We start from the raw sequence: 18,587 nt of genomic DNA, 5'->3' as shown, positions 1-18,587 counted from the left end.
ATTCCATGTGGTTTTCTATGATCGCGTCTAGCCGACCTAGAGGATGGCCAACAGAAGCCGAAGCTGCACACGCCCAGAACGGTGTGCTGATGTGGAGGCCTGAGGGAGTCACCCATCACTCTCCGTTGTCCTTGGCTGTATAAACAGTCACATGGTCCTGTGCTATAAGGTAGGCCTCTGGCAGAGCTCACAGTGGGCCGACCTTTCTCAGCCAGAACCCACGATGGGCTGCCCTTTGTATCAGGGACATAGAGTCAGTTTCCAGAATCTTCTCCCTGGATTTACTCCCTCCTGCACCCCATGAGTTCAGCTCTGGAGCTAGGGCCTTGGGACCCTGCGGTTTCCTCAGCCACCCATATTCCCTTGCTTGGGCTTTCCCATCTTCAGAGGTCAGACAATTGCCGCTGACCTGCTTCTCAGGTGACCTTCCCTGAGGAAGGGTTTGCTTGTGACTATTTCAGATAGCCCCACAAATCACTCTTTACCTGAATTAATTAAGATGTCTGCTTTGACAGCAATTATAGTTGTCCAAGCTTAGTCTGCCTGAGGGTGGGGACTATGTTCTCCAAGGACTAGCATCCTTCAGAGATGTCAAAGGAGAGCAGGTCATGAAGTGGGGAGGGGGATACCAGTGACTGATGGTGGCGTGGCTTAGTCCTGAGCTGGCCTTGGGTGTGTGTGTGCTGTGGGGAGTGAGAGTGAGGGGCAATGAAATACAGAGCCTCGAGCTGGAGAGCTGGAGGATCTGGATTCTTCCACGGTTTTGCTTCCCTTGGTCCCAGTTCAAGGATACTTGTGGTATGGCGCGCAGCTCTCTGACACTGTCTTCTGAGCCTGAGGCAGTGGGATACCAGCATTGGAGCTGGTAGCTAGCTCTCTGACAGCTTTTTTCTCAGCTCAAGGCTGTAGGACGCCTGTAGCATCTAATGTTCTCTGATAGTGTCTTCTGTGGGTTCAGCCACGGTTGCCTATAGTGTGTGTGGTAGCTCCCTGATGCTGTCGTCTGAGCCTGTGACTGAGCCCTGACTTCAGCCCATGGGTCGCCTGTAGTGTATGCTGTAGCTCCCTGAGGAAGTGTTACAGACCTGTGTCTACCCAGCATGGCATCACCATGAACAGACTCATGGTGGCCTATGTCCTCTGTCGCTTACAGCTTCTCTACTGCAAAAACCTCAATAATCATAGAATTCCAGCAAACTTGGGGCTGATGCAATACAGTACTCTGGCTTCGTGCACACAGATTCAGTGCTGTAGGACGGCTCCCCTAGGCTCCTCCCTTCTCCTCCTGACCCCCTGAGAATGTCAGCAGCATCAACCTTCTGCAGGACCTTGTCTGCTCAGTGTCCCACGCTCTGACTCCATCTCTCTATGGTGCCCTCCTATAGGATAGCCCTAGAATCTCCCCATCCTTAGAAGGTTACCACACATGGGCTCAATACCACATGCCCTTCTCCTCACTGAACCGGTGAATTTACTCTACATCAGAGTGTATTCTGAGAGTCTGGGTGGGCGCGGACTTTCAGGGTGCATTCTGCACCCCAGGCTTGTCATTGCAAGGGTTTCTAAACTGTGAAACAGCCCTACCCTCACTGCCCCCTAAACCACTCTCAGCCATTTCCTAAAGAGCAACAAGGAAATTTGCATTCAAAATGCCAGCACCTGTAGGTGTTTGTAGAGCTAACCATGTTCCCAGTACGCTCCCATATCTGACTTCATTTGGCTGCCACAGCCGACTCGTGAACCAAGCAAGGCGGGTTTCACTATTCCTCAACAGGGTGCAAGGCTAAGACGGAGAAAGGTGAAGTTACGTTCTCAGAATCACTCAGCTTGGGTTGGCGGGATGGCTCAGTGGGTAAAGGTATTTGCTGCCAACCTGGACAGCCTGGCTTTCATCTTGGATCCATATAACGGGAGGAGAGAGGCGACTCTTACAGGTTACCCTCTGACCTCCATAAATATGCAACAACAACAACAATAACACACACACACACACAAATATAACAATGAATTAATCAACTAAGTTAAACACAGAGGAACGAATCCTAAGTTTTAGCCACCACCCTCTGAGTTCTTCTCGCTGGTGTCAGAGGGGTCCACCTGTGCCAAATCCAAACTCAGGAGCCTTCTTTCACCCCCTCCCCCCGCCATCCCCCAAAGTGAAAACTGCCCCTGTGACCCTAATGTGCAAACCCTTCTAGGAAGTGGCCTATGAAGCCAGGTCAGGGCTCAGTGGCAGTCTCCTAAAGTGGACTGGGACTTTTAGAAGGTGAAAGCTTGTGAGAAATTCCTAGTTAACCAGAGACTGACTTAGGAAAGGAATTCAGGTGCAGCGGAGGCTGGCAAGGTCCCTGCTCATCATTTAAGTAGAGACGAGGAGTTTCCACTTAGCCACGATTGCAGCAGGGAGAGTTCACACCAGTAATAGGATTTACAGCAGGGAGAGTTCACACCAGTAATGGGATTTACCTGGAAGGAGATAAACTAGTGGCTGCCCTCACAGTGGGCTCTCTGGTTACAGCCGACGTGTGTGCACATGTGTGCGCGCACACACACCTGTGTACATAAGGTCACAGGTCAATCGTGGGTGTCGTTCCTCAAGTCCTTCCATCTTGTTATTTAGAATCCTGGAACTTGTGGATTCACCTAGGCTAACTGATCAGTGAGCCCCAGGAATGTGTGTGTCTCCACATCCTTCTGGGAATAAGACTCGGGGCATCACGCCTGTGAAGCAGGCACCTCACCAACGGAGACATCTGCTTCTTATCTATAGACCGTGGCAACTTTTTCCTCACAGGTGAGTGTGATGCCCCCCCCCCCCCGGTGAAAATCTGACCTCCATTCCTTTTGACTTTTCCAGCTGAGCTTGGCACCATCACCGACGATGGCCTTCAGGGAGCTAGAGGCACATCTGGGGATACGCTGGATTGCAGGAACCATGCGCACATCTGAGGATGCGCCGGATTGCAGGAACCATGTGCTCTGCTCTCCACCCACCCAGGCCCATGGCTGCTCAGACAAGGCCCTGCTTGGCCAGCACCTGCAGACGTGGGAGCTGCAGCCTCGAGCGCACATGTGTTATTAGCCAAATTCCCTTATTAAAATGACCTATGGGCTTGGTATTTTAAGTGTGTGGGCGTGGAGAGTGAAAGACTTTCAAGTGTTTTTCTCAGCAAACTGCAGCCAGAAGAGGAAGGATTTAGAGGGGACTGGAGCAGTGCCGGTCAGCAAAATAACATTAGCCATCCTGGTCTCTTCAGGACCTAAGGCAGAGGGGAGGCACTGGGCTCATGTTTTTGTCTGCTGCCTTCCCAGAAGCCCTCACCGGCTGGGACATAGATAACCTTGGGGTTGATCTTAGGCACTGCTTGGAGGCAGAGATTTTTGGCACTGGAGGGGCAAGCTGTAAGTCACGGATGCCCTGACTGTGAGTCACCCAGCCAGTGGGAGGTGCTCGGGAGAGAAGGAGGAGCTACACTCCTCCCTTTGCTCCTGGTACTGGATGCAACAGCAGCATCAGTTCCAGGGGACGGTTGTGATCAGGGAGGACAGCTATGTGATCACGAGGGACAAGAGGGTTAAGTGAGAGAGAGGACGGAAGACTAAGAAAAAAGGCCCAAGAGAAGGGGCTGCAGTGGACTCTCCCTACAGGCATCACAAGACAAAGCCTGCTGTAGCACTGCAGGAAATGCACAAGGAGAGGGCTAAGCGTGGATACTCAGCCAGCTAGCGGCTTAGCGGACCTGTGCTTGAATTATACTTGTTGCGAGTATGGGTGAGTTTCTTCACCTCTCAGGACCCAAGCAACTTCGTTATTCATTAACCAACAAAGCAACGCATATACAGAAGGACTTCCCACACCACTTCTGCAAAACAGAAGGCAGTGACACCCCTTCCTTGTCGGAGTCTCTTCCTGTGGGCTAAGGGAAAGAAGGGCTACGTGGGCTGGCTGCCCAGCAAAGTCTTGGTAAAAATGTCAAAGATGTGACAACCCTTCCACAAAGAGAGCCCCAGAGATCCTGTGAGGGGGGCTAGGGAGAAGACAGTCACGGACACCTGATGGTGGGTAGGACTTCTGAAAAAGGGGGAACGTTCAACAGGTGACAGACTTGTACTTAGACTGACTTCAACTTGAAGCTCACGGCTGCGTTACCGGCTGGCAACGTTCTGTAAGGCATGGCTGTGTGAGTGGCTGATCCGCTATATAAACAAGCCAGGGCAGCAACATGTGGTGTCTCCCTCGACGCCAGTCTGTCCATCCACGGAGCAGAACAAAATGCAAACGGCTTTATTTAGTCGGAAAGAAGGTCACGGGGTGAGCCTTCCTGGACACCCGCTGCTGTGGTGTGACCTGCTTTCCAAGGTCAGGAAGTTCCAGGGCCTCAGGGAAGGGTTCAGCGGTGACCAGTGACAGTTCTGAGGTCTAATAAAGCCTTGGCTGGGCTGTCTCTCTGTCAGGCCCGAGACACACTATGCTTCTCCTCATAGCTAGCAGATGACTAAACCACAGGATCAAGATACTATAATGTTGTGTACGGCCTTCCTCAGGAGGGCTGAGGCGGGAAGAGGAAGAGCAAGCAAGGCTATAGGTGGCTGGTTCTACACACCATACACTGCGGTCAGACCGTCATCCCCACCCCAGGCCAGCTGCAGCCAGGGCTGGCCCTCTGTCTCTTGCTAGGAGCACACTGCCCTTTCCTGGGCTGTGGGCGGGCTGCTCTACCCACTGTTGCTCAGTGGTTCTGTAACTCTCGTTCTCCTTGGTGGAGGTGGGACGCGTGAGTCATCTTCTCCTTTTGGGGACTGTTTCTGGGGATGTGAAACTCGCCCTTTGTCACGAAAGAGAAGATTACACATGCAAAGGATCTTCTGCCGGGGGGGGGGGGGCAGCCATTTTCCTTAAGCAGCATCCACAACACCCCGTCCACTTGTGTCTCTTGCCAGGGAGCAGGCCTTCTCTACCTGACGCTCCCCAGAAAATGCTGCCTTCGAAAAACCAAGGCAGCCAGGGAGGTCTGCTCTTCGCGAATTCAGGAAATCCCCAAAGATTCTCAAGGGCTGCAGGGAGAGTTCCCCTTGGACTACAGACTATGCCATCTCTAATTCTGGCCACAGACAACAGCATTAAAATGGATGCACCCAGGCCGGTGCCAGCGTTCAGTGAATGAAGACCTGTTCCTAAGCCTAGTCACCTGAGTTCAATCCCTGACTCCCACATGTTCTCCTCTGACCTCATACATATGTACACAGATGCACATGCCTACACACACACACACACACACGAGGTATTTATTTTTAAGGAAGCGAAGGTTCCCTTGGACTCCAGGGATGATTTCCGTGTTAGCAGCATCATTCCCAGTGTGCTCCAAACATTTTCCCTCTTGCTTTCCCACCAGAGACTTCCGAGAGTCAGTGCTCATGCCTGTCTCCTGTCCTCTGTCTATTTCCACCTTGATCTGTTGACCATGGGGCTTCAGAATCCATTTATTTAGGGACTTATGAGCAAGGCACAAATCACGCGACCTGCCTGGAGCCTCCTGGCTCCTCTAAGCTGAACTGGAAGATGTTTGTGTGTATATCTTATCTTGTGCAGAGAGCCCCTGTGTCCAGCTGGCCAGATCCGGCCCCATCTGGGTCCATACAGGCATAATGCAGGCCAGAGTTCCCCCATTCTTGGCACGAGTTCAAGCCTCCAGAGCCTAACTGAACACTTGAAATACAGAACTTAGTTTTCCATAGAAATAACCTTTGCCTGGTTACATGGAGCAACCAGAAACTTGAGAAAAGGCCATCTACTTGGAGAACAGGAACACCACATGTTATGTTACTCTGAAATTCTCTAGAAGTGAGTCAGTGCATTCAGGGTCTGTGCTTGAATCAGATTTCTGTCTTCTGCTCCAAAGTATTTTTGTTATAAAAAAAAAAGGGGGGGGGGCAATGGGAAGGAGAGATGGCTTAGTAGGTAAAATACTTGTCACACCAGCATAAAGACCTGGGTTCAGATCTCCAGCATGTGTGTAAAAGCCAGTGGGTGGCCAGGCGATGGTGGCGCACGCCTTTAATCCCAGCACTCGGGAAGCAGAGGCAGGCGGATCTCTGTGAGTTCGAGACCAGACTGGTCTACAGAGCTAGTTCCAGGACAGGCTCCAAAGCCATAGAGAAACCCTGTCTCGAAAAACCAAAGAAAAAAAAAAAGCCAGTGGGTGACAGACACCTATAACCTTGTTCCTGGGGATTGATAGAAGTTGGTTTGGGGGTGGAGCTTGCCAGCTGAAATGGCTGGCGAGCTTCGGGTTCGGTAAGAGACCTTAACCCAAAAACAAAAGTGGTGGAGAAATTTGGGTACCGGTCTCTGGCTTCCAGATACACCTGCACACACCTGCATACACATGTACGCACGCGCACACGCACGCACACGCACGCACACACGCACGCACACGTTTGAAAAGGTAGACCAATGAGCTCTGCTGACTTCTAGTGTGGCAGCTGTCACTGCTTGGGAAGCATGGCGGTACTTTGGGTGCAGGGTTGAGTATGGCCTTAGGAAAGAAACGAACGGGCAAGGCCTCCCTTCACTGTGAGCACAATGGCTCCTGCCTCTATGTCTGAGGGTCCAGCCTGCCGCAGTTTAAACATGCAGGGCAATGCACCTGGTGTGAGGTGAATATTGTTGAGGAAGGAGTTCAAGTGGATCACACACAAATGCTGTGTCTGCGTCGTTTTTAATAAGGATGGGGACGAATGTCTACAGATTTTGCTGTCTTACAGGAGGGGCCTTAAAACTGGGTCTGTACCTCCTGACTCTTGACACCTACCACCCCAAAGCATCAAGACAGTCCCTGGGGACTCTGTTTTCTTTCCCCAAGTTGCATGTTTCCTTCTGTCTTATTTATTCATTTGGGATCCTAGCCACACGTTCTTCAGAAAACTACCCTGTTTCCAGCCCAGTCGCGTACAAGATTCTCCTTAGGCTAAGGCACAGGCTGCAGTCCAGCCAGGGGCCACACAGGGAAGAAGCCCAAAGTGGCTTCCCAAGGCTACCTGACTCATCACCCTGCATATACCTGTGGCCTAGAGCCGCACACACAGCCCCGCACAGCCTGCACAGTGTGGAAGTAGCAGGAAGGCTGGGGGCTGGGTGCTGACATTCAGAGGAGAGGTGGCATCGGGGTCCCAAGTCCCTGCTGACCAGCTTTTTGAGGAAGGGCAGGTGGGCTGGATACCTGAGGCCCCCTGGGAGTGTCACATCCTAAATGGGGGTGCTCGCAAGCTCTCCCTGCACAGATCTGAGGGTGCCTGAGAGGAGAAACGATCAGGTTGGTCTCTCGGTACCCCGGCACCCTCTAAGCACCCCCTCCTCTTCACACTGTACCCAAAGTCTGTCTGCCATGCACGCCTGATGACGCAGTTCTCTGCTTGGCGTTTCACAGTCAAGGCCCCCATAACATCCTCACCTCACCCTTCTCAAAATCCTCCAGAGCAGGCCACCCTAGTATCTCTTGGTTCTTCAACAGGCAATGCATGACTGGCCCCTGACCCAAACACACTGTCGCTTCCTCAACAGGCAACGTGCCCTGCCCCCACCAACAGGCACACTGTGCTGCCTCCCACAGGTATCCACAGAGACGGTGAATTCCCTGGGGAAAGCCATCTGCCCTTCACTAGATTGCACGCAACTTGACTCCTGTCCTTTGTTACAGAGATGTCCACTCAGAACAGGGAGGGCTGGCTTCACTGTCACCCCTCAGGAACCCCTGACATGGATAACTGCTCTTCAGCAGACCCGTGAATCTGCTGTGCTAGCCCAGTGCCTGATAGGATACCCAGTTCATAGGTGATGAGTCCATGAATAGAGGCTGATGCGGAAGAATGGCTGAATTTCAGGTCAGGGCCAGCCTGGGCTAACAGTGCTATTGTGTGCCAGAAAAAAGAGAGAGAGAAAGAGAGAGAGAAAGAAATGAATGGCTGAATGAATGAAATGCTCTCCTTAAATGACTTCAGGGGACAAGGTAAGTAAAGAGAAAAGGATAGGATATGTCCAACACACAGGTCCCCAAAAAGGATTAGTTATTTTATTACAGTTACGCATGCATTTATTAGTGAATATTTATGGAGATTTATTGTATCCCAGAACTTTCATTTTACCAGGTCCTCAGCAGAACGAAGGGATAGCAGGAGGGGGCAGTAGGAGAGAGTTTACCACCCTTCCTGACTTCCGGACTCAGCAGGTTGCTCCTGCCATCTTCCCACAATTCCCACCCCAGGAGCAAGAGCCACCACACCTTGTCTTCTCAGTCTCCTCAAAGGCCACCACCTCACTTTTATCATCTTAGCCCAGATGCAAGGCATTGCCATGCCTATTACCAAGGCCTGCACATCTTGGAGTTGTGGCCACTCCTCAGACTCCCTCACTGTCTTCCCAAGACCCACAGAATCATTCTGCATAGATACGTCCTTCTGTGGAAGTGTGATAAATTAGAGGAACCATAAGTGAGACTGGGTGGCTTTAGTGTAATCCAGAGCCCAGGAATTTGGCCAGAATGCAAGACAATCGTGGAGTCAGAGGCGGCTGCAAACAACAGACTGAATCAACTCTCTGGGTTCCCTGTGGCCACCAGAAAAAAACCCATGTGTGACTATTAACTTGCAATTTATTAAAACGATGAGATAAGAATGACTTCTGGGGAACAGCAGGATGGATGGCCTGGAGCACCATCCAAAGCACGCACAGGTCACGCAGATATAGAATGCCCCAAAGCTTGGGTGGAGCCTGCAGTTCCCACCCAGGAAGAATGTCATGCTACTGGGTGCCAGCCTGTGGAGCTCTGCTACGGGACAAAGGGATTATTCTGCTTCATTGTCAAAATGCAGTATTTATTGTTAAAATACTCTTGGGAATTAAAAGGGGCCTGTATGAATCATAAATATTTGCATGCTATTAATGTTTGGACAAAAGAGTTGGACAGGCTAAGTTGGAAGAACGTCTTTTCCCATGAAAAGTGGTGCTTCGAATTACAGTCCAGATTTAATTTCAGCTCTTCCATTGCTAATCTGAAATCTCAGTGCCTGCTGGGCATAACCCTTTAGGGCCCTCGGAGCTCCAGGAGGCTGAGGAGAATGGGTGGATCTGGAAGCTCTCTATGCAGGAATCCTTCCTGATGCCAGCCTCTGAGCACTCTGCCTGTGGTCACTACTCTCTCTCCCAGGGGTCCTGTCTCTGGAGAGACTGACCCAGGTGTGAAACTTTACCAAGGTTTTTAACCTGCATTTTATCTCAAGTAATCAACCCTCTCTGTGCCTCCTCCTCTCCAGGGACAAAAGGGGAATAGAGCCCGACAGACATGCACCTCTAAGTAAGTTGTTTGCAACTTTCCTGCCCTCAGGGGAGGTTTGACTGTCACTACTGAGAAGGTGGGGGTGAGGGGGATGGTCACTGGTATGCTGTCAAACATCCAACAATGCATAGCACAGCCACTCTAGGGTGGCTCTAAGTGTCAGTGGGGGACAGATGATCTGCTCTCAGTGAGAAGTTGGTGGAATCCACTGCCTGGAGGGAAGACAGCCCTGGAAGAGGGACTCACTGGCAGAGATCTAGGGAGTGGGTGGCTACTGGTCAGCCAGCAATTGGCCCACTGAAGATACCACTGGGCAAAGCTGGATGTTTGGTTTGGGGGAAAGTCACTGAAGCTCACTCAGGGCTTCTGAATACATTCTTATTGACTGATTGATTGATCGATTGATTGATTGATTTATCTCCCCAACCCCACCCCAAGACCAGGCTGGTCTGGAACTCAATATATAACCAAGGATGATCTTGAACTTCTGGTCCTCCTGCTTCCACTTTTTTATTCAATGTGGATATCACAGATTTAACGTTTCATAGATTTTCAAGGAAGGTAAAGAGTGTGAGGGAAGAGAGGAAGAGAGACCCTTGACAACTGTGGAGAGTGGCGGGCCAGGTTGGGGTGGCACCAGTACTGCCATGACTTAAGTTTTAGAGTTGGTTTCTGTTGGGGAGGGGATTCTGCACAAAGGAGGGTGTTTAGCAGATCTCTGGCCTCAACCCTTGGGTGCTATGAGCCCTAGTTCAGTCTGTGACAGTCAATCATATCGCTGACCTCATCAAATGCCCCAAGGGGTGGCAGCTCATCCCAGCTGTGAAGCACTAACAGACTCATCAGCATTGATCACCTACTAGGAAAAAGGGTGAAGGGACCTGCCCCTGGGGCAGCATTCAAAAGGCCTTTACCATAGGTTTTAGAGGTGCCATTTAAGAAGACAAACAGCCTTAGGAACGATCCTGGTTCAGATAACTCCTCATTAATAAGAGGCAAGTGGACAGAAAAGTGAGAGTTGAATACGGTCCATACACTGTAGAGCAGAGTCCATACAATGCCAAGCACACTCCATACAATGCCGAGCACACACCATACAATGCCAAACACGCACCATACAATGCTTAGCACAATCCACACAATGCTGAACACAGTTATATGGACTGGCATTGTATAAGTGTCAAACACACTCCATACAATACCAAACACACACCATACAATGCTGAGCACACACCACACAATGCCGAACATGCTCCACACAATGCCGAACACACACCATACAATGCCAAACACAGTCATATGGACTGGCATTGTATAAATGCCAAACACATTCCATACAATGCCAAACACAGTCCACGCAATGCCTAACACATGCCATACAACGCTGAACACACACCATACAACGCCAAACACGCCCCATACATTGTTGAGCATAGTCCACACAATGCCAAACACAGTCGTATGAACTGGCATTGTATAAATGCCAAACACACTCCACACAATGCCAAACACACGCCATACAGTGCTGAACACACTCCATACAAAGATTCCAAATAGAAAGAAAGATGTCTGTGAAGATCTGTGACCAGAACTCTGAGCGAATACTAAGGGCTCACGACTATGAGGTCTACCATGAGGGGAGCCTTTCTCCCTCCAAACGGCCCCTCCCTGCTCGCCTTGTCCATGAAGATCCGATGAGGATGCAGAATACTGTATGGCTCCTTCCTTTGCATGAGGTGACTTGATTAGAGACACACACTTCCCTAGGGGACACTGGACCTGGGCCTCCTGGATCAGGTGTTGGGGAGGCAGGACTGCTGGGCCATGGTGCTCCCGAGGAAGGTCTTACGACTCTAAAAGCAGGGAGCACTTCACATCAGAAAAATAAGCTCAAATTTGCTCACAACGTCTATGAGAAAAGCAGAGTTTAAGTGGCTTCTGAGAGACTACTTCCTCCCTTGTTAGGAGGTCAGAGGAAACCCACTGGGAGTCCGGAATTACACTGTGAACCTCTCATAGGAGGCTGCTGGGATTTCTTTACGCTCCATGCACCCATGCAGGCTCATGTCACAGCAAATGGAGTTCCTAAATGGGACGGGCTGCCCAGTAGGCTAATAAAGTCTGGGCAGTGAGCTGGGATCCCAAAGAGTCGGTTCAATGCGAAACTAACCGTTAACTCCATTCTCCACAGGCCCTGACTGGGAGATACACGGCAGAACCAGTCATGGGGAGGACAGGCATTGCCTGAAACTCACTGAGGCATGTTTATAAACACAGGCAGCATGTTTATAAATGTGAGCAGCCTATGGGCCCCCACTCCCTGCCAGGCAGCTGTATACTGGGACATTTTCACAGACAGCATGCTCATCCATTCTTGCTAATTTGCTTGGTTGGGGCTTCATATGAGAAGATACTATCAGCATAGACTCAAGCAATCTTCCAGAACATTCTGATCCAAGAAGTCTCCCAAAGAAAGTATAAACACACGAATACAGACCCCTGGGTAAGGGCCAACAACCGAACCTGCAAAGTGCACACCACTGCACAGTTTACAGTAGAGTAGGTCCCACGGCTGTGGATCCCCCCAATCACAGATGACAAACACTTGGGGGGAAACCCATTTGTACTAAACGTGTGGGCTTTATTTTTTTGTTATTATTCCCCAAACAATGCCACAGCAACTACTTATGTGTAAGTGATACTCTGTTAGCTACCATAAGTAATCTAGGCATGCTGTAAATTATATTAGAGAGGGTGCAGGGTCATTTCCAAAGGCTGCACCAGTCTTATGAATGGCTTGAGCAACTGCAGATGTCTGGACTTAAGGGAGGGGTTCTGGACCAACCTGCCATAGACATCAGGGGTGACTGCACACAGTCATTCTTAAACACCCCTTACTGTCCTCAACTTGTTTGTATAGTCACCAGGAGGGAGGGACGGTTCGGCAGACATTACACCATCTCTGCTTCAAAAAGCAATTTTTCTTAAAAAAAAAAAAATCCTGAAAGACAGAATATATTCTTCCATAACCAGCCTCCTCCACCCTCCCTGTACCTCATCAACTAGCACACGCACACACATACACCAACACACACTCACACACACACACCACATACACTCACACATACTGCACACACATCCCACACACATACCACACACATCCCATACACCCCCCACGCACCCCACATGCGCACACACACACACACACACACACGGAAGAAAGCTGATTTATTAGAACGAGCCACGCTGGGTAGCTAGCTGGATCCCTGTTTACGTCTATGACACTGTCATAACAGGAAGCTCTAAAGTCACTGTGCCATTATTTCTCTATGAGGCACTTTCTGATGGGCAGTCTTCAGTCCTGGCTCACTAAGAAGCCCTGCTGCCCAGGAAGGGTGGAGGACGGCTCCATAGAAGGGCAGTATCTGCCCCACAACTGAAAAATTCTATTCATGCAAATGACCTCAACCATGAAAAGCTGCGTGACACACCATCCTGGATGCCTGGCACTTCGTTAAAAACCAGCAAGGAAAGTCTGACGAAGTAGAGCAGGTCGCTACTGTGTTCCCACAGGGATAGCGCGCATGGTGAGCTGCTCCTTCTTCTTGCTAAGGCTCTGACCAACCCGGGCTTTCAAGCTCGCTTGAGGAAAGTGTTGCTAACTCTTTTACCGTCAAATATAAAATTCTGGTCAGACAGGCAGAGTCTGCCTCAGTTCCGGGTGGAACTTGTGACTTGCCGTGGAAAGGAAGTATTTGATGGGGCCAGCTGGGGCTTGTTCTCTGAGAGGCCCTGGGTTTGTTTAGTTTTGTCTGTTTTTATTTTTATTTTGGTCTGTTTTATCCCATTTGTTCACAGCAAAATCTGAGGGAAACGGACCTTAATACACGCGCTATTACAAATTCTAAATGGAAAGCCAGGAAGAAAAAGGGAGAAAATGGACATTTGATTTGAATGCAGCTCATATATTCCCTTTTACTTACTTTCTCTAGGAGACCTAACTGCCAGTTTCTATTGCTTACCTAGAATGTTCTCCACGAAACGTCTCTGGGGCTGGCAGTTGGTTTTTTCCTTCTTCTAGTAAATGAATTGGTGATCAAATAAAGAACGATGTGGATCTATGATAACATTGTGAGTCACTCAGACCCGCTCTCCGGTAAAAGCCACCACATAGACGCCCCTCCCTGTTTGGAGGATAAGTACGATTTATCCTTCCCCAAATGCGTCCCCGCCACAGCCTTCCACTGAGCTGAGAGACAACATCCCCATAGCGTACCCAGAATCCTGCAGAAGGGGAACGAGACTGCCTTAAGAAACCAACAGTACACAAATACGACAGAGCCTAGGTTGTGACAGGATAAATATTATGTCTGGGAAGACGTCCACAGCAAGAGTCGAGGAAGGAATTTCACTTCAGCAAAGGACTATTTTCAAAACGGAGCAAGTTCCGAGCTGCCGGGAGGTCAAGGTAAACAGCAGATCCCACCGAGAAGTGAAACCCTTTCCCGACAGAGCACAGAACACTCGGTTTCACGGTGAGTGCCACTACAGATGGTCACTGGGGAAGAGACCTTACTGTCAAGGACAGAGGGCCTGAAATCCTGCGTAAGTGATTACTTTCACCCACACGCCTAGGGCTTCACCGAAGGCCTGGATTAGCCTTTTAAATTCTGTACGTTCCTAACCCCTACCAACCAGGTCCTGGGTCTACCACTGTCACCAACATAACAGAAGGGCACAGGAAAGTGTCAACCTTGTGGCTGCCTTGTCTATTTATTTTCTGGGTATCTGTTGAGCATAAAGCTTGGTGCTAATCTGGTGTCCCACATTCCCGATGTGCATATTTCGGCATCTCCACATCCCAGAAGATCTACAAACAAACTCCGGAAATTTCAGCGCCACACACAAAAATCTATGCACGCAGGGACTTCTTTCACTCTTGGGAAAAGTCTTTCGGAGGATTTTCAAAATTATTTCTGACATCTCTCATAGATTAAAAATCACATTCCTAGAACAAATGTTAAGTGACCATGGTTTCCCTTCTCACAACACAGTCGTTGATACATTTGGTAGTTGTGTGCTTTGGTTCCCAGTGAAATCATTGAAGCTATATTCCCCGATGGATCAATTCATTGGCAGCTAATAGAATACTCTAGGAGGGAAGACACATTTGCAGACATTACTGCTAAAGTTCCTTAAAGGTCTTCCACCTCACACTGTGGGGAGCGTTCTCGACAGGGACAAGCGCTCAGGTATTCAACCTCACGGAGGAGAGTTCTTGTTGACCCTGAACTTGGAGGTGACGGATAGTCTCAGGCCCTGTGAATAAAACAATAATTCTGACAACCACTTGTGTTCCTTCCTAATCTCTGGACTTCAGTGGGTCTCCCAGGACTCCCCTTTCTCACGCCCACCCCCGACTGAGAGCAACTCTCTCTTTGTGAAAGTCATTGCAAGTCAACAGGCAGATCGGAAACCAAAGAGAGAAATATTCTTAGGGTGAGATACTAGATCTCAGCTACCTGGACAGCAAGGGGAAGCAGGGGGAAGTCAGGGGCCAGGGAAGAATCTGGAGCTGCCTTGGCCTTCAACAGTGCTTACAGGGGCCTGTGATCAGCCTTGCCTTAGGAGCCAGCCAGGCAGGTTCTCCCAGTCACCGGCTGAACCTGAGGTTAGGAGTTGTGGCGCTGGCCACCAGCCAGCACCAGACAGATCCATTTCTTGGAACAGAGGAAAACCCTTCCTTGGGTAGCTCTGCCAGTCTTGGTGAGGGTCACCAACCCCCAACATCTGGCATCTGGCGAAATAAAGGGAGCACCCTTACATAGATTCTCTACCTTTCATTCCACACCGAGCATCCAGGCTCCTTGGAGAACCCGTCATTGACAACTCAAAACTGCCCTTAAGATGTGTGCACGGATGGAAAACCAGACCTCTGGGTCAGTCTGTGAATGCCAAGGCATATTTTTAGACACATTTTAGAAAACAGAAAACGAAATAGACGAGTCTTAATATCCCTTAATAAAACATAATGAAACTTTTATGGCAAGGCTCAGCCAGGGGGATTAGGACTATGTTAGAATTAGAGAGAGCTTGGAAAGGAGAGAGAGAGAGAGAGAGAGAGAGAGAGAGAGAGAGAGAGAGAGAGAAGAGGCAGGGGTTGTCTACCAGGCTTTGATGATGACACAAAAAAAGAAAATAAATTAAGTTTTGTGACTACAAAGTGAAATTACAAGGCAACACCATGTTCAGCCTCCCAAGAGCTCACTTGTCTTACATTATTGACATAAAAAAAAATGTAAACCATAAAACTCAAGACCAGTGTTATATACAGTAACGGTAACTGGGTCAAGTGGTCAATTAGTGTTCCTGAGTTTTAGTGATTTACTATCAGGCATGGCGAGGAGAGCCTGTTCAAATCAATTACAATTCTCTCTTTTTTTTTTTTAAATTTTGCATCTGATTATTTTTTTTTCATTCCAGGGTATGAGAAGACAGCCTGGCCTCAGGTGCTGCTGCTTTCTTTTGGGGGGTTATGCAAACTCGAGTGCACACTGGCACGAATCAGGTAGCAGAATGTAAACAGCCCACACCTTGGGGAAACAGTCCACCGTTCCTCAGGTAAACACCAGCGCCTATTAGTCACCCACTCAAAACAGAAATGACCAAAGAGAGATGGGGGCCAGCCCTCGGCACCACAAAAGGAAGCATGCTGCTTTCAAAACCCACTCTTCGCCATCATCAACCTATTCTGATGGGTGTTGGAGAGTCGCCGCGCAGCTCCCTATGGAAACATCACTGGGACGGGTCAGGAAACAGTCTTCAAAACCCCCATAGCCAAGCAGGACAAAGACCCACCTAGGCGCCTATGGGTAGAACCACACTTTCTCTGGCAACCAAACAATACCCAGCTAGCCATTTCTAAAAGGGGCACCTCCTAAGCCAGGTGAAGATCACTGCTAGGCAGGTGGGGGCCTGGCTTTGGGGTCATTGCTTCTTTTTGGCTTCCCACCCTCTCTGTGATGTTTGCTAAGCACGGGCCCCTGAACCATAATGTGAGTTTCATTTGCTCAAAGACAAACTTTTGCTATAACAAGTGAACCCACTTAACAACACACGCACATAGCATCTCCGGCTTTCAGTAAGAGGACAGACGTCTCTCCGAATCACCCTATTATTAGCATAGTAGTGTGAACATTAATTTTCAATTACATTATAGTTTTTTTCCCCAGCTGTGATTTCATTATGAAAATGGCCCGGACATCTAGACTAGCAGCACAACAGCCCAGATGTGCATACACTTACTCTCCCGTCTTCCACTAAGAACAGATTTTCTAGGTTTTCTGAACGCCTTTGTAGACAGGAGTGATGATGACTCCTTTGCCTGTGCTTCTCTACATTCGCCAGTCTGGTTGTTTTGTTTTGTTTGCTTGGTACTGGAGACTGGACAGAGGGCCTTGTGTATGTGGGCAAGGGCTCTCCACTGACCTGCAGACATCACTAACCCCTTCCTACTTCCTTTCCAATGCAGGAACTGTTACAGCTACTGAGACATGTATCCTGTCCTTTAAGCTCGAAATACCTCTGATGGCCAGGCTTATTGAGCGCTACATTACAAAGGTGAAACTTTAAACCAAGTCCCATTGCTCTTAGATTGTGACTACTTGTTGATGTTTGTAAAATATGATTTAGGTCTTAGAAACAACGAGAAAATGTAATACTTGAGAGGTAACTGGAAAGTAGAGACATCTACAGTGAAACAAGTTCCCTCTTTCCGCTCCAGTGCTTGATAGATGGTTAAGGGTGAAGGCCAATAAAACTGCCTGTCCACCTGAGCCAAGGTAAAGGCTCCTTTGAATAATCAGGTCTCTAACAAAATTAACATCTGAAAGTTAAGTGAGCCCCTTTTCTCCCACCAAGCTGTAATAGGCTACAAAAGGAATAAACACATCACGAAGGCCATGTTGTTCTCGGTTGTATTAATATGATTCCGTGTTTGTCCTAGAAATGTAAGCTTGCTTAAAACCATATCATCTAGTGTAAGGAGTCCCCAAACCACCGATGTGACCAGTTGAAACCCTGTCGCTTGTGGTAGAAGCCACAAGCACCATATGCTGAAGGCTCACGATGCTCACATTGCCCGGCAGTGAACTCTCATCACACAGGCTTAGTTTTCATTACGGCGAGGTTCACTTTTCTCGTTTTAGAAAAATTGAAGTGTTTTCCTAATTCATGCCGGGACTGGTGGCGCACGCCTTTAATCCCAGCACTCAGGAGGCAGGGGCAGGCGGATCTCTGTGAGTTCAAGGCCAGCCTGGTCTATAGAGCTAGTTTCAAGAGAGCCAAGGCTGCATAGAAAAAGGCTGTCTTGAAATACCAGCAAAACAAAACAAAAAAGTAATTCATTCATGTGTTGTGTATTCCAAGTCAGTCTTAAGGCAATTTAGTTATCAAACATGATAATATAAAATTAGATACTTGCAGAAGTATTAAATTTCAAATAAATATATTAAAGTTTGAGGCGGCATCAATACCAAGAAACTGCTACCAGTTAAGCCTGGGTTCGCTCCCAGGTAAATATGTTTCCAGTTCATTCGTGACACGTACCTCTGCCACTCCGACCGACAAACCGGAGGTCGTTGAATCTCGCCACTTGGTTCTTCATGGCTGCTGTAGCATTTCTCAGCTCCGCCGAGTAGTTTTCATCGTTGCCTGCCATGACGGTGACCAGAGTGCCATCCGGAACGTCCCCCAGGGCTACCACCTAGACATCAGTCAAGGGACAAATGCAGACATCAGAGCTGCCGCAGGCACACGTCCATGCCATTGGCGTGACAATTGGTCGAAAATTAAACCTATGCTTCATGACACTTTCTGGTTTCCAGAAAAGTTGTAACTTGCGCGATAACAGAGGCTGTCTGTTAATTCCACAACGCGTAGATGGAGATGAGGAAGACAGCGATGAATTGAAACGAGTAAAGCCATCGAGGGGACACAAAATAGCGGGGACAAGACAAAAGGGGACAGGGACTCTGGGAAGATGCTGCTTCTTGTCAATGTAGTCATCTCTTAAGACCTCATGTTTGTATGTTTGTAGTTTATAATCTAATCCTCATTTAAAAAAGATTAATTTTATTATTTTGAATTAATTGTATGTCTGTGTGTGTGTATACATGTAGTGCCACTGGAGGGCAGAGGCGTCAGCACACCCTGGAGTGGAACTGTAGGCAGACGTGAGTCACCTGACAGAGATGC

General features: G+C 48.9%; 1 protein-coding gene across 2 annotated transcripts in view; it reads right to left on the bottom strand.

The window, feature by feature from the left end:
* The window catches only part of Runx1 (RUNX family transcription factor 1), an 89,071-nt gene that overhangs the window by 63,780 nt on the left and 6,704 nt on the right, over nt 1-18,587 (bottom strand). For both annotated transcript variants that reach the window (XM_057765825.1, XM_057765826.1), the window contains exon 2: nt 17,940-18,096. In XM_057765825.1, the coding sequence (XP_057621808.1) occupies nt 17,940-18,096 (157 nt within the window). The remainder of the gene's footprint in view (nt 1-17,939; nt 18,097-18,587) is intronic.

The sequence above is a fragment of the Chionomys nivalis genome, chromosome 3 (assembly GCF_950005125.1).
Source record: "Chionomys nivalis chromosome 3, mChiNiv1.1, whole genome shotgun sequence".
NCBI classification, from domain to species: domain Eukaryota; kingdom Metazoa; phylum Chordata; class Mammalia; order Rodentia; family Cricetidae; genus Chionomys; species Chionomys nivalis.
The sequence above is the reverse complement of the archived record's forward strand: the minus strand, read 5'-3'. Positions and strand labels throughout refer to the sequence as shown.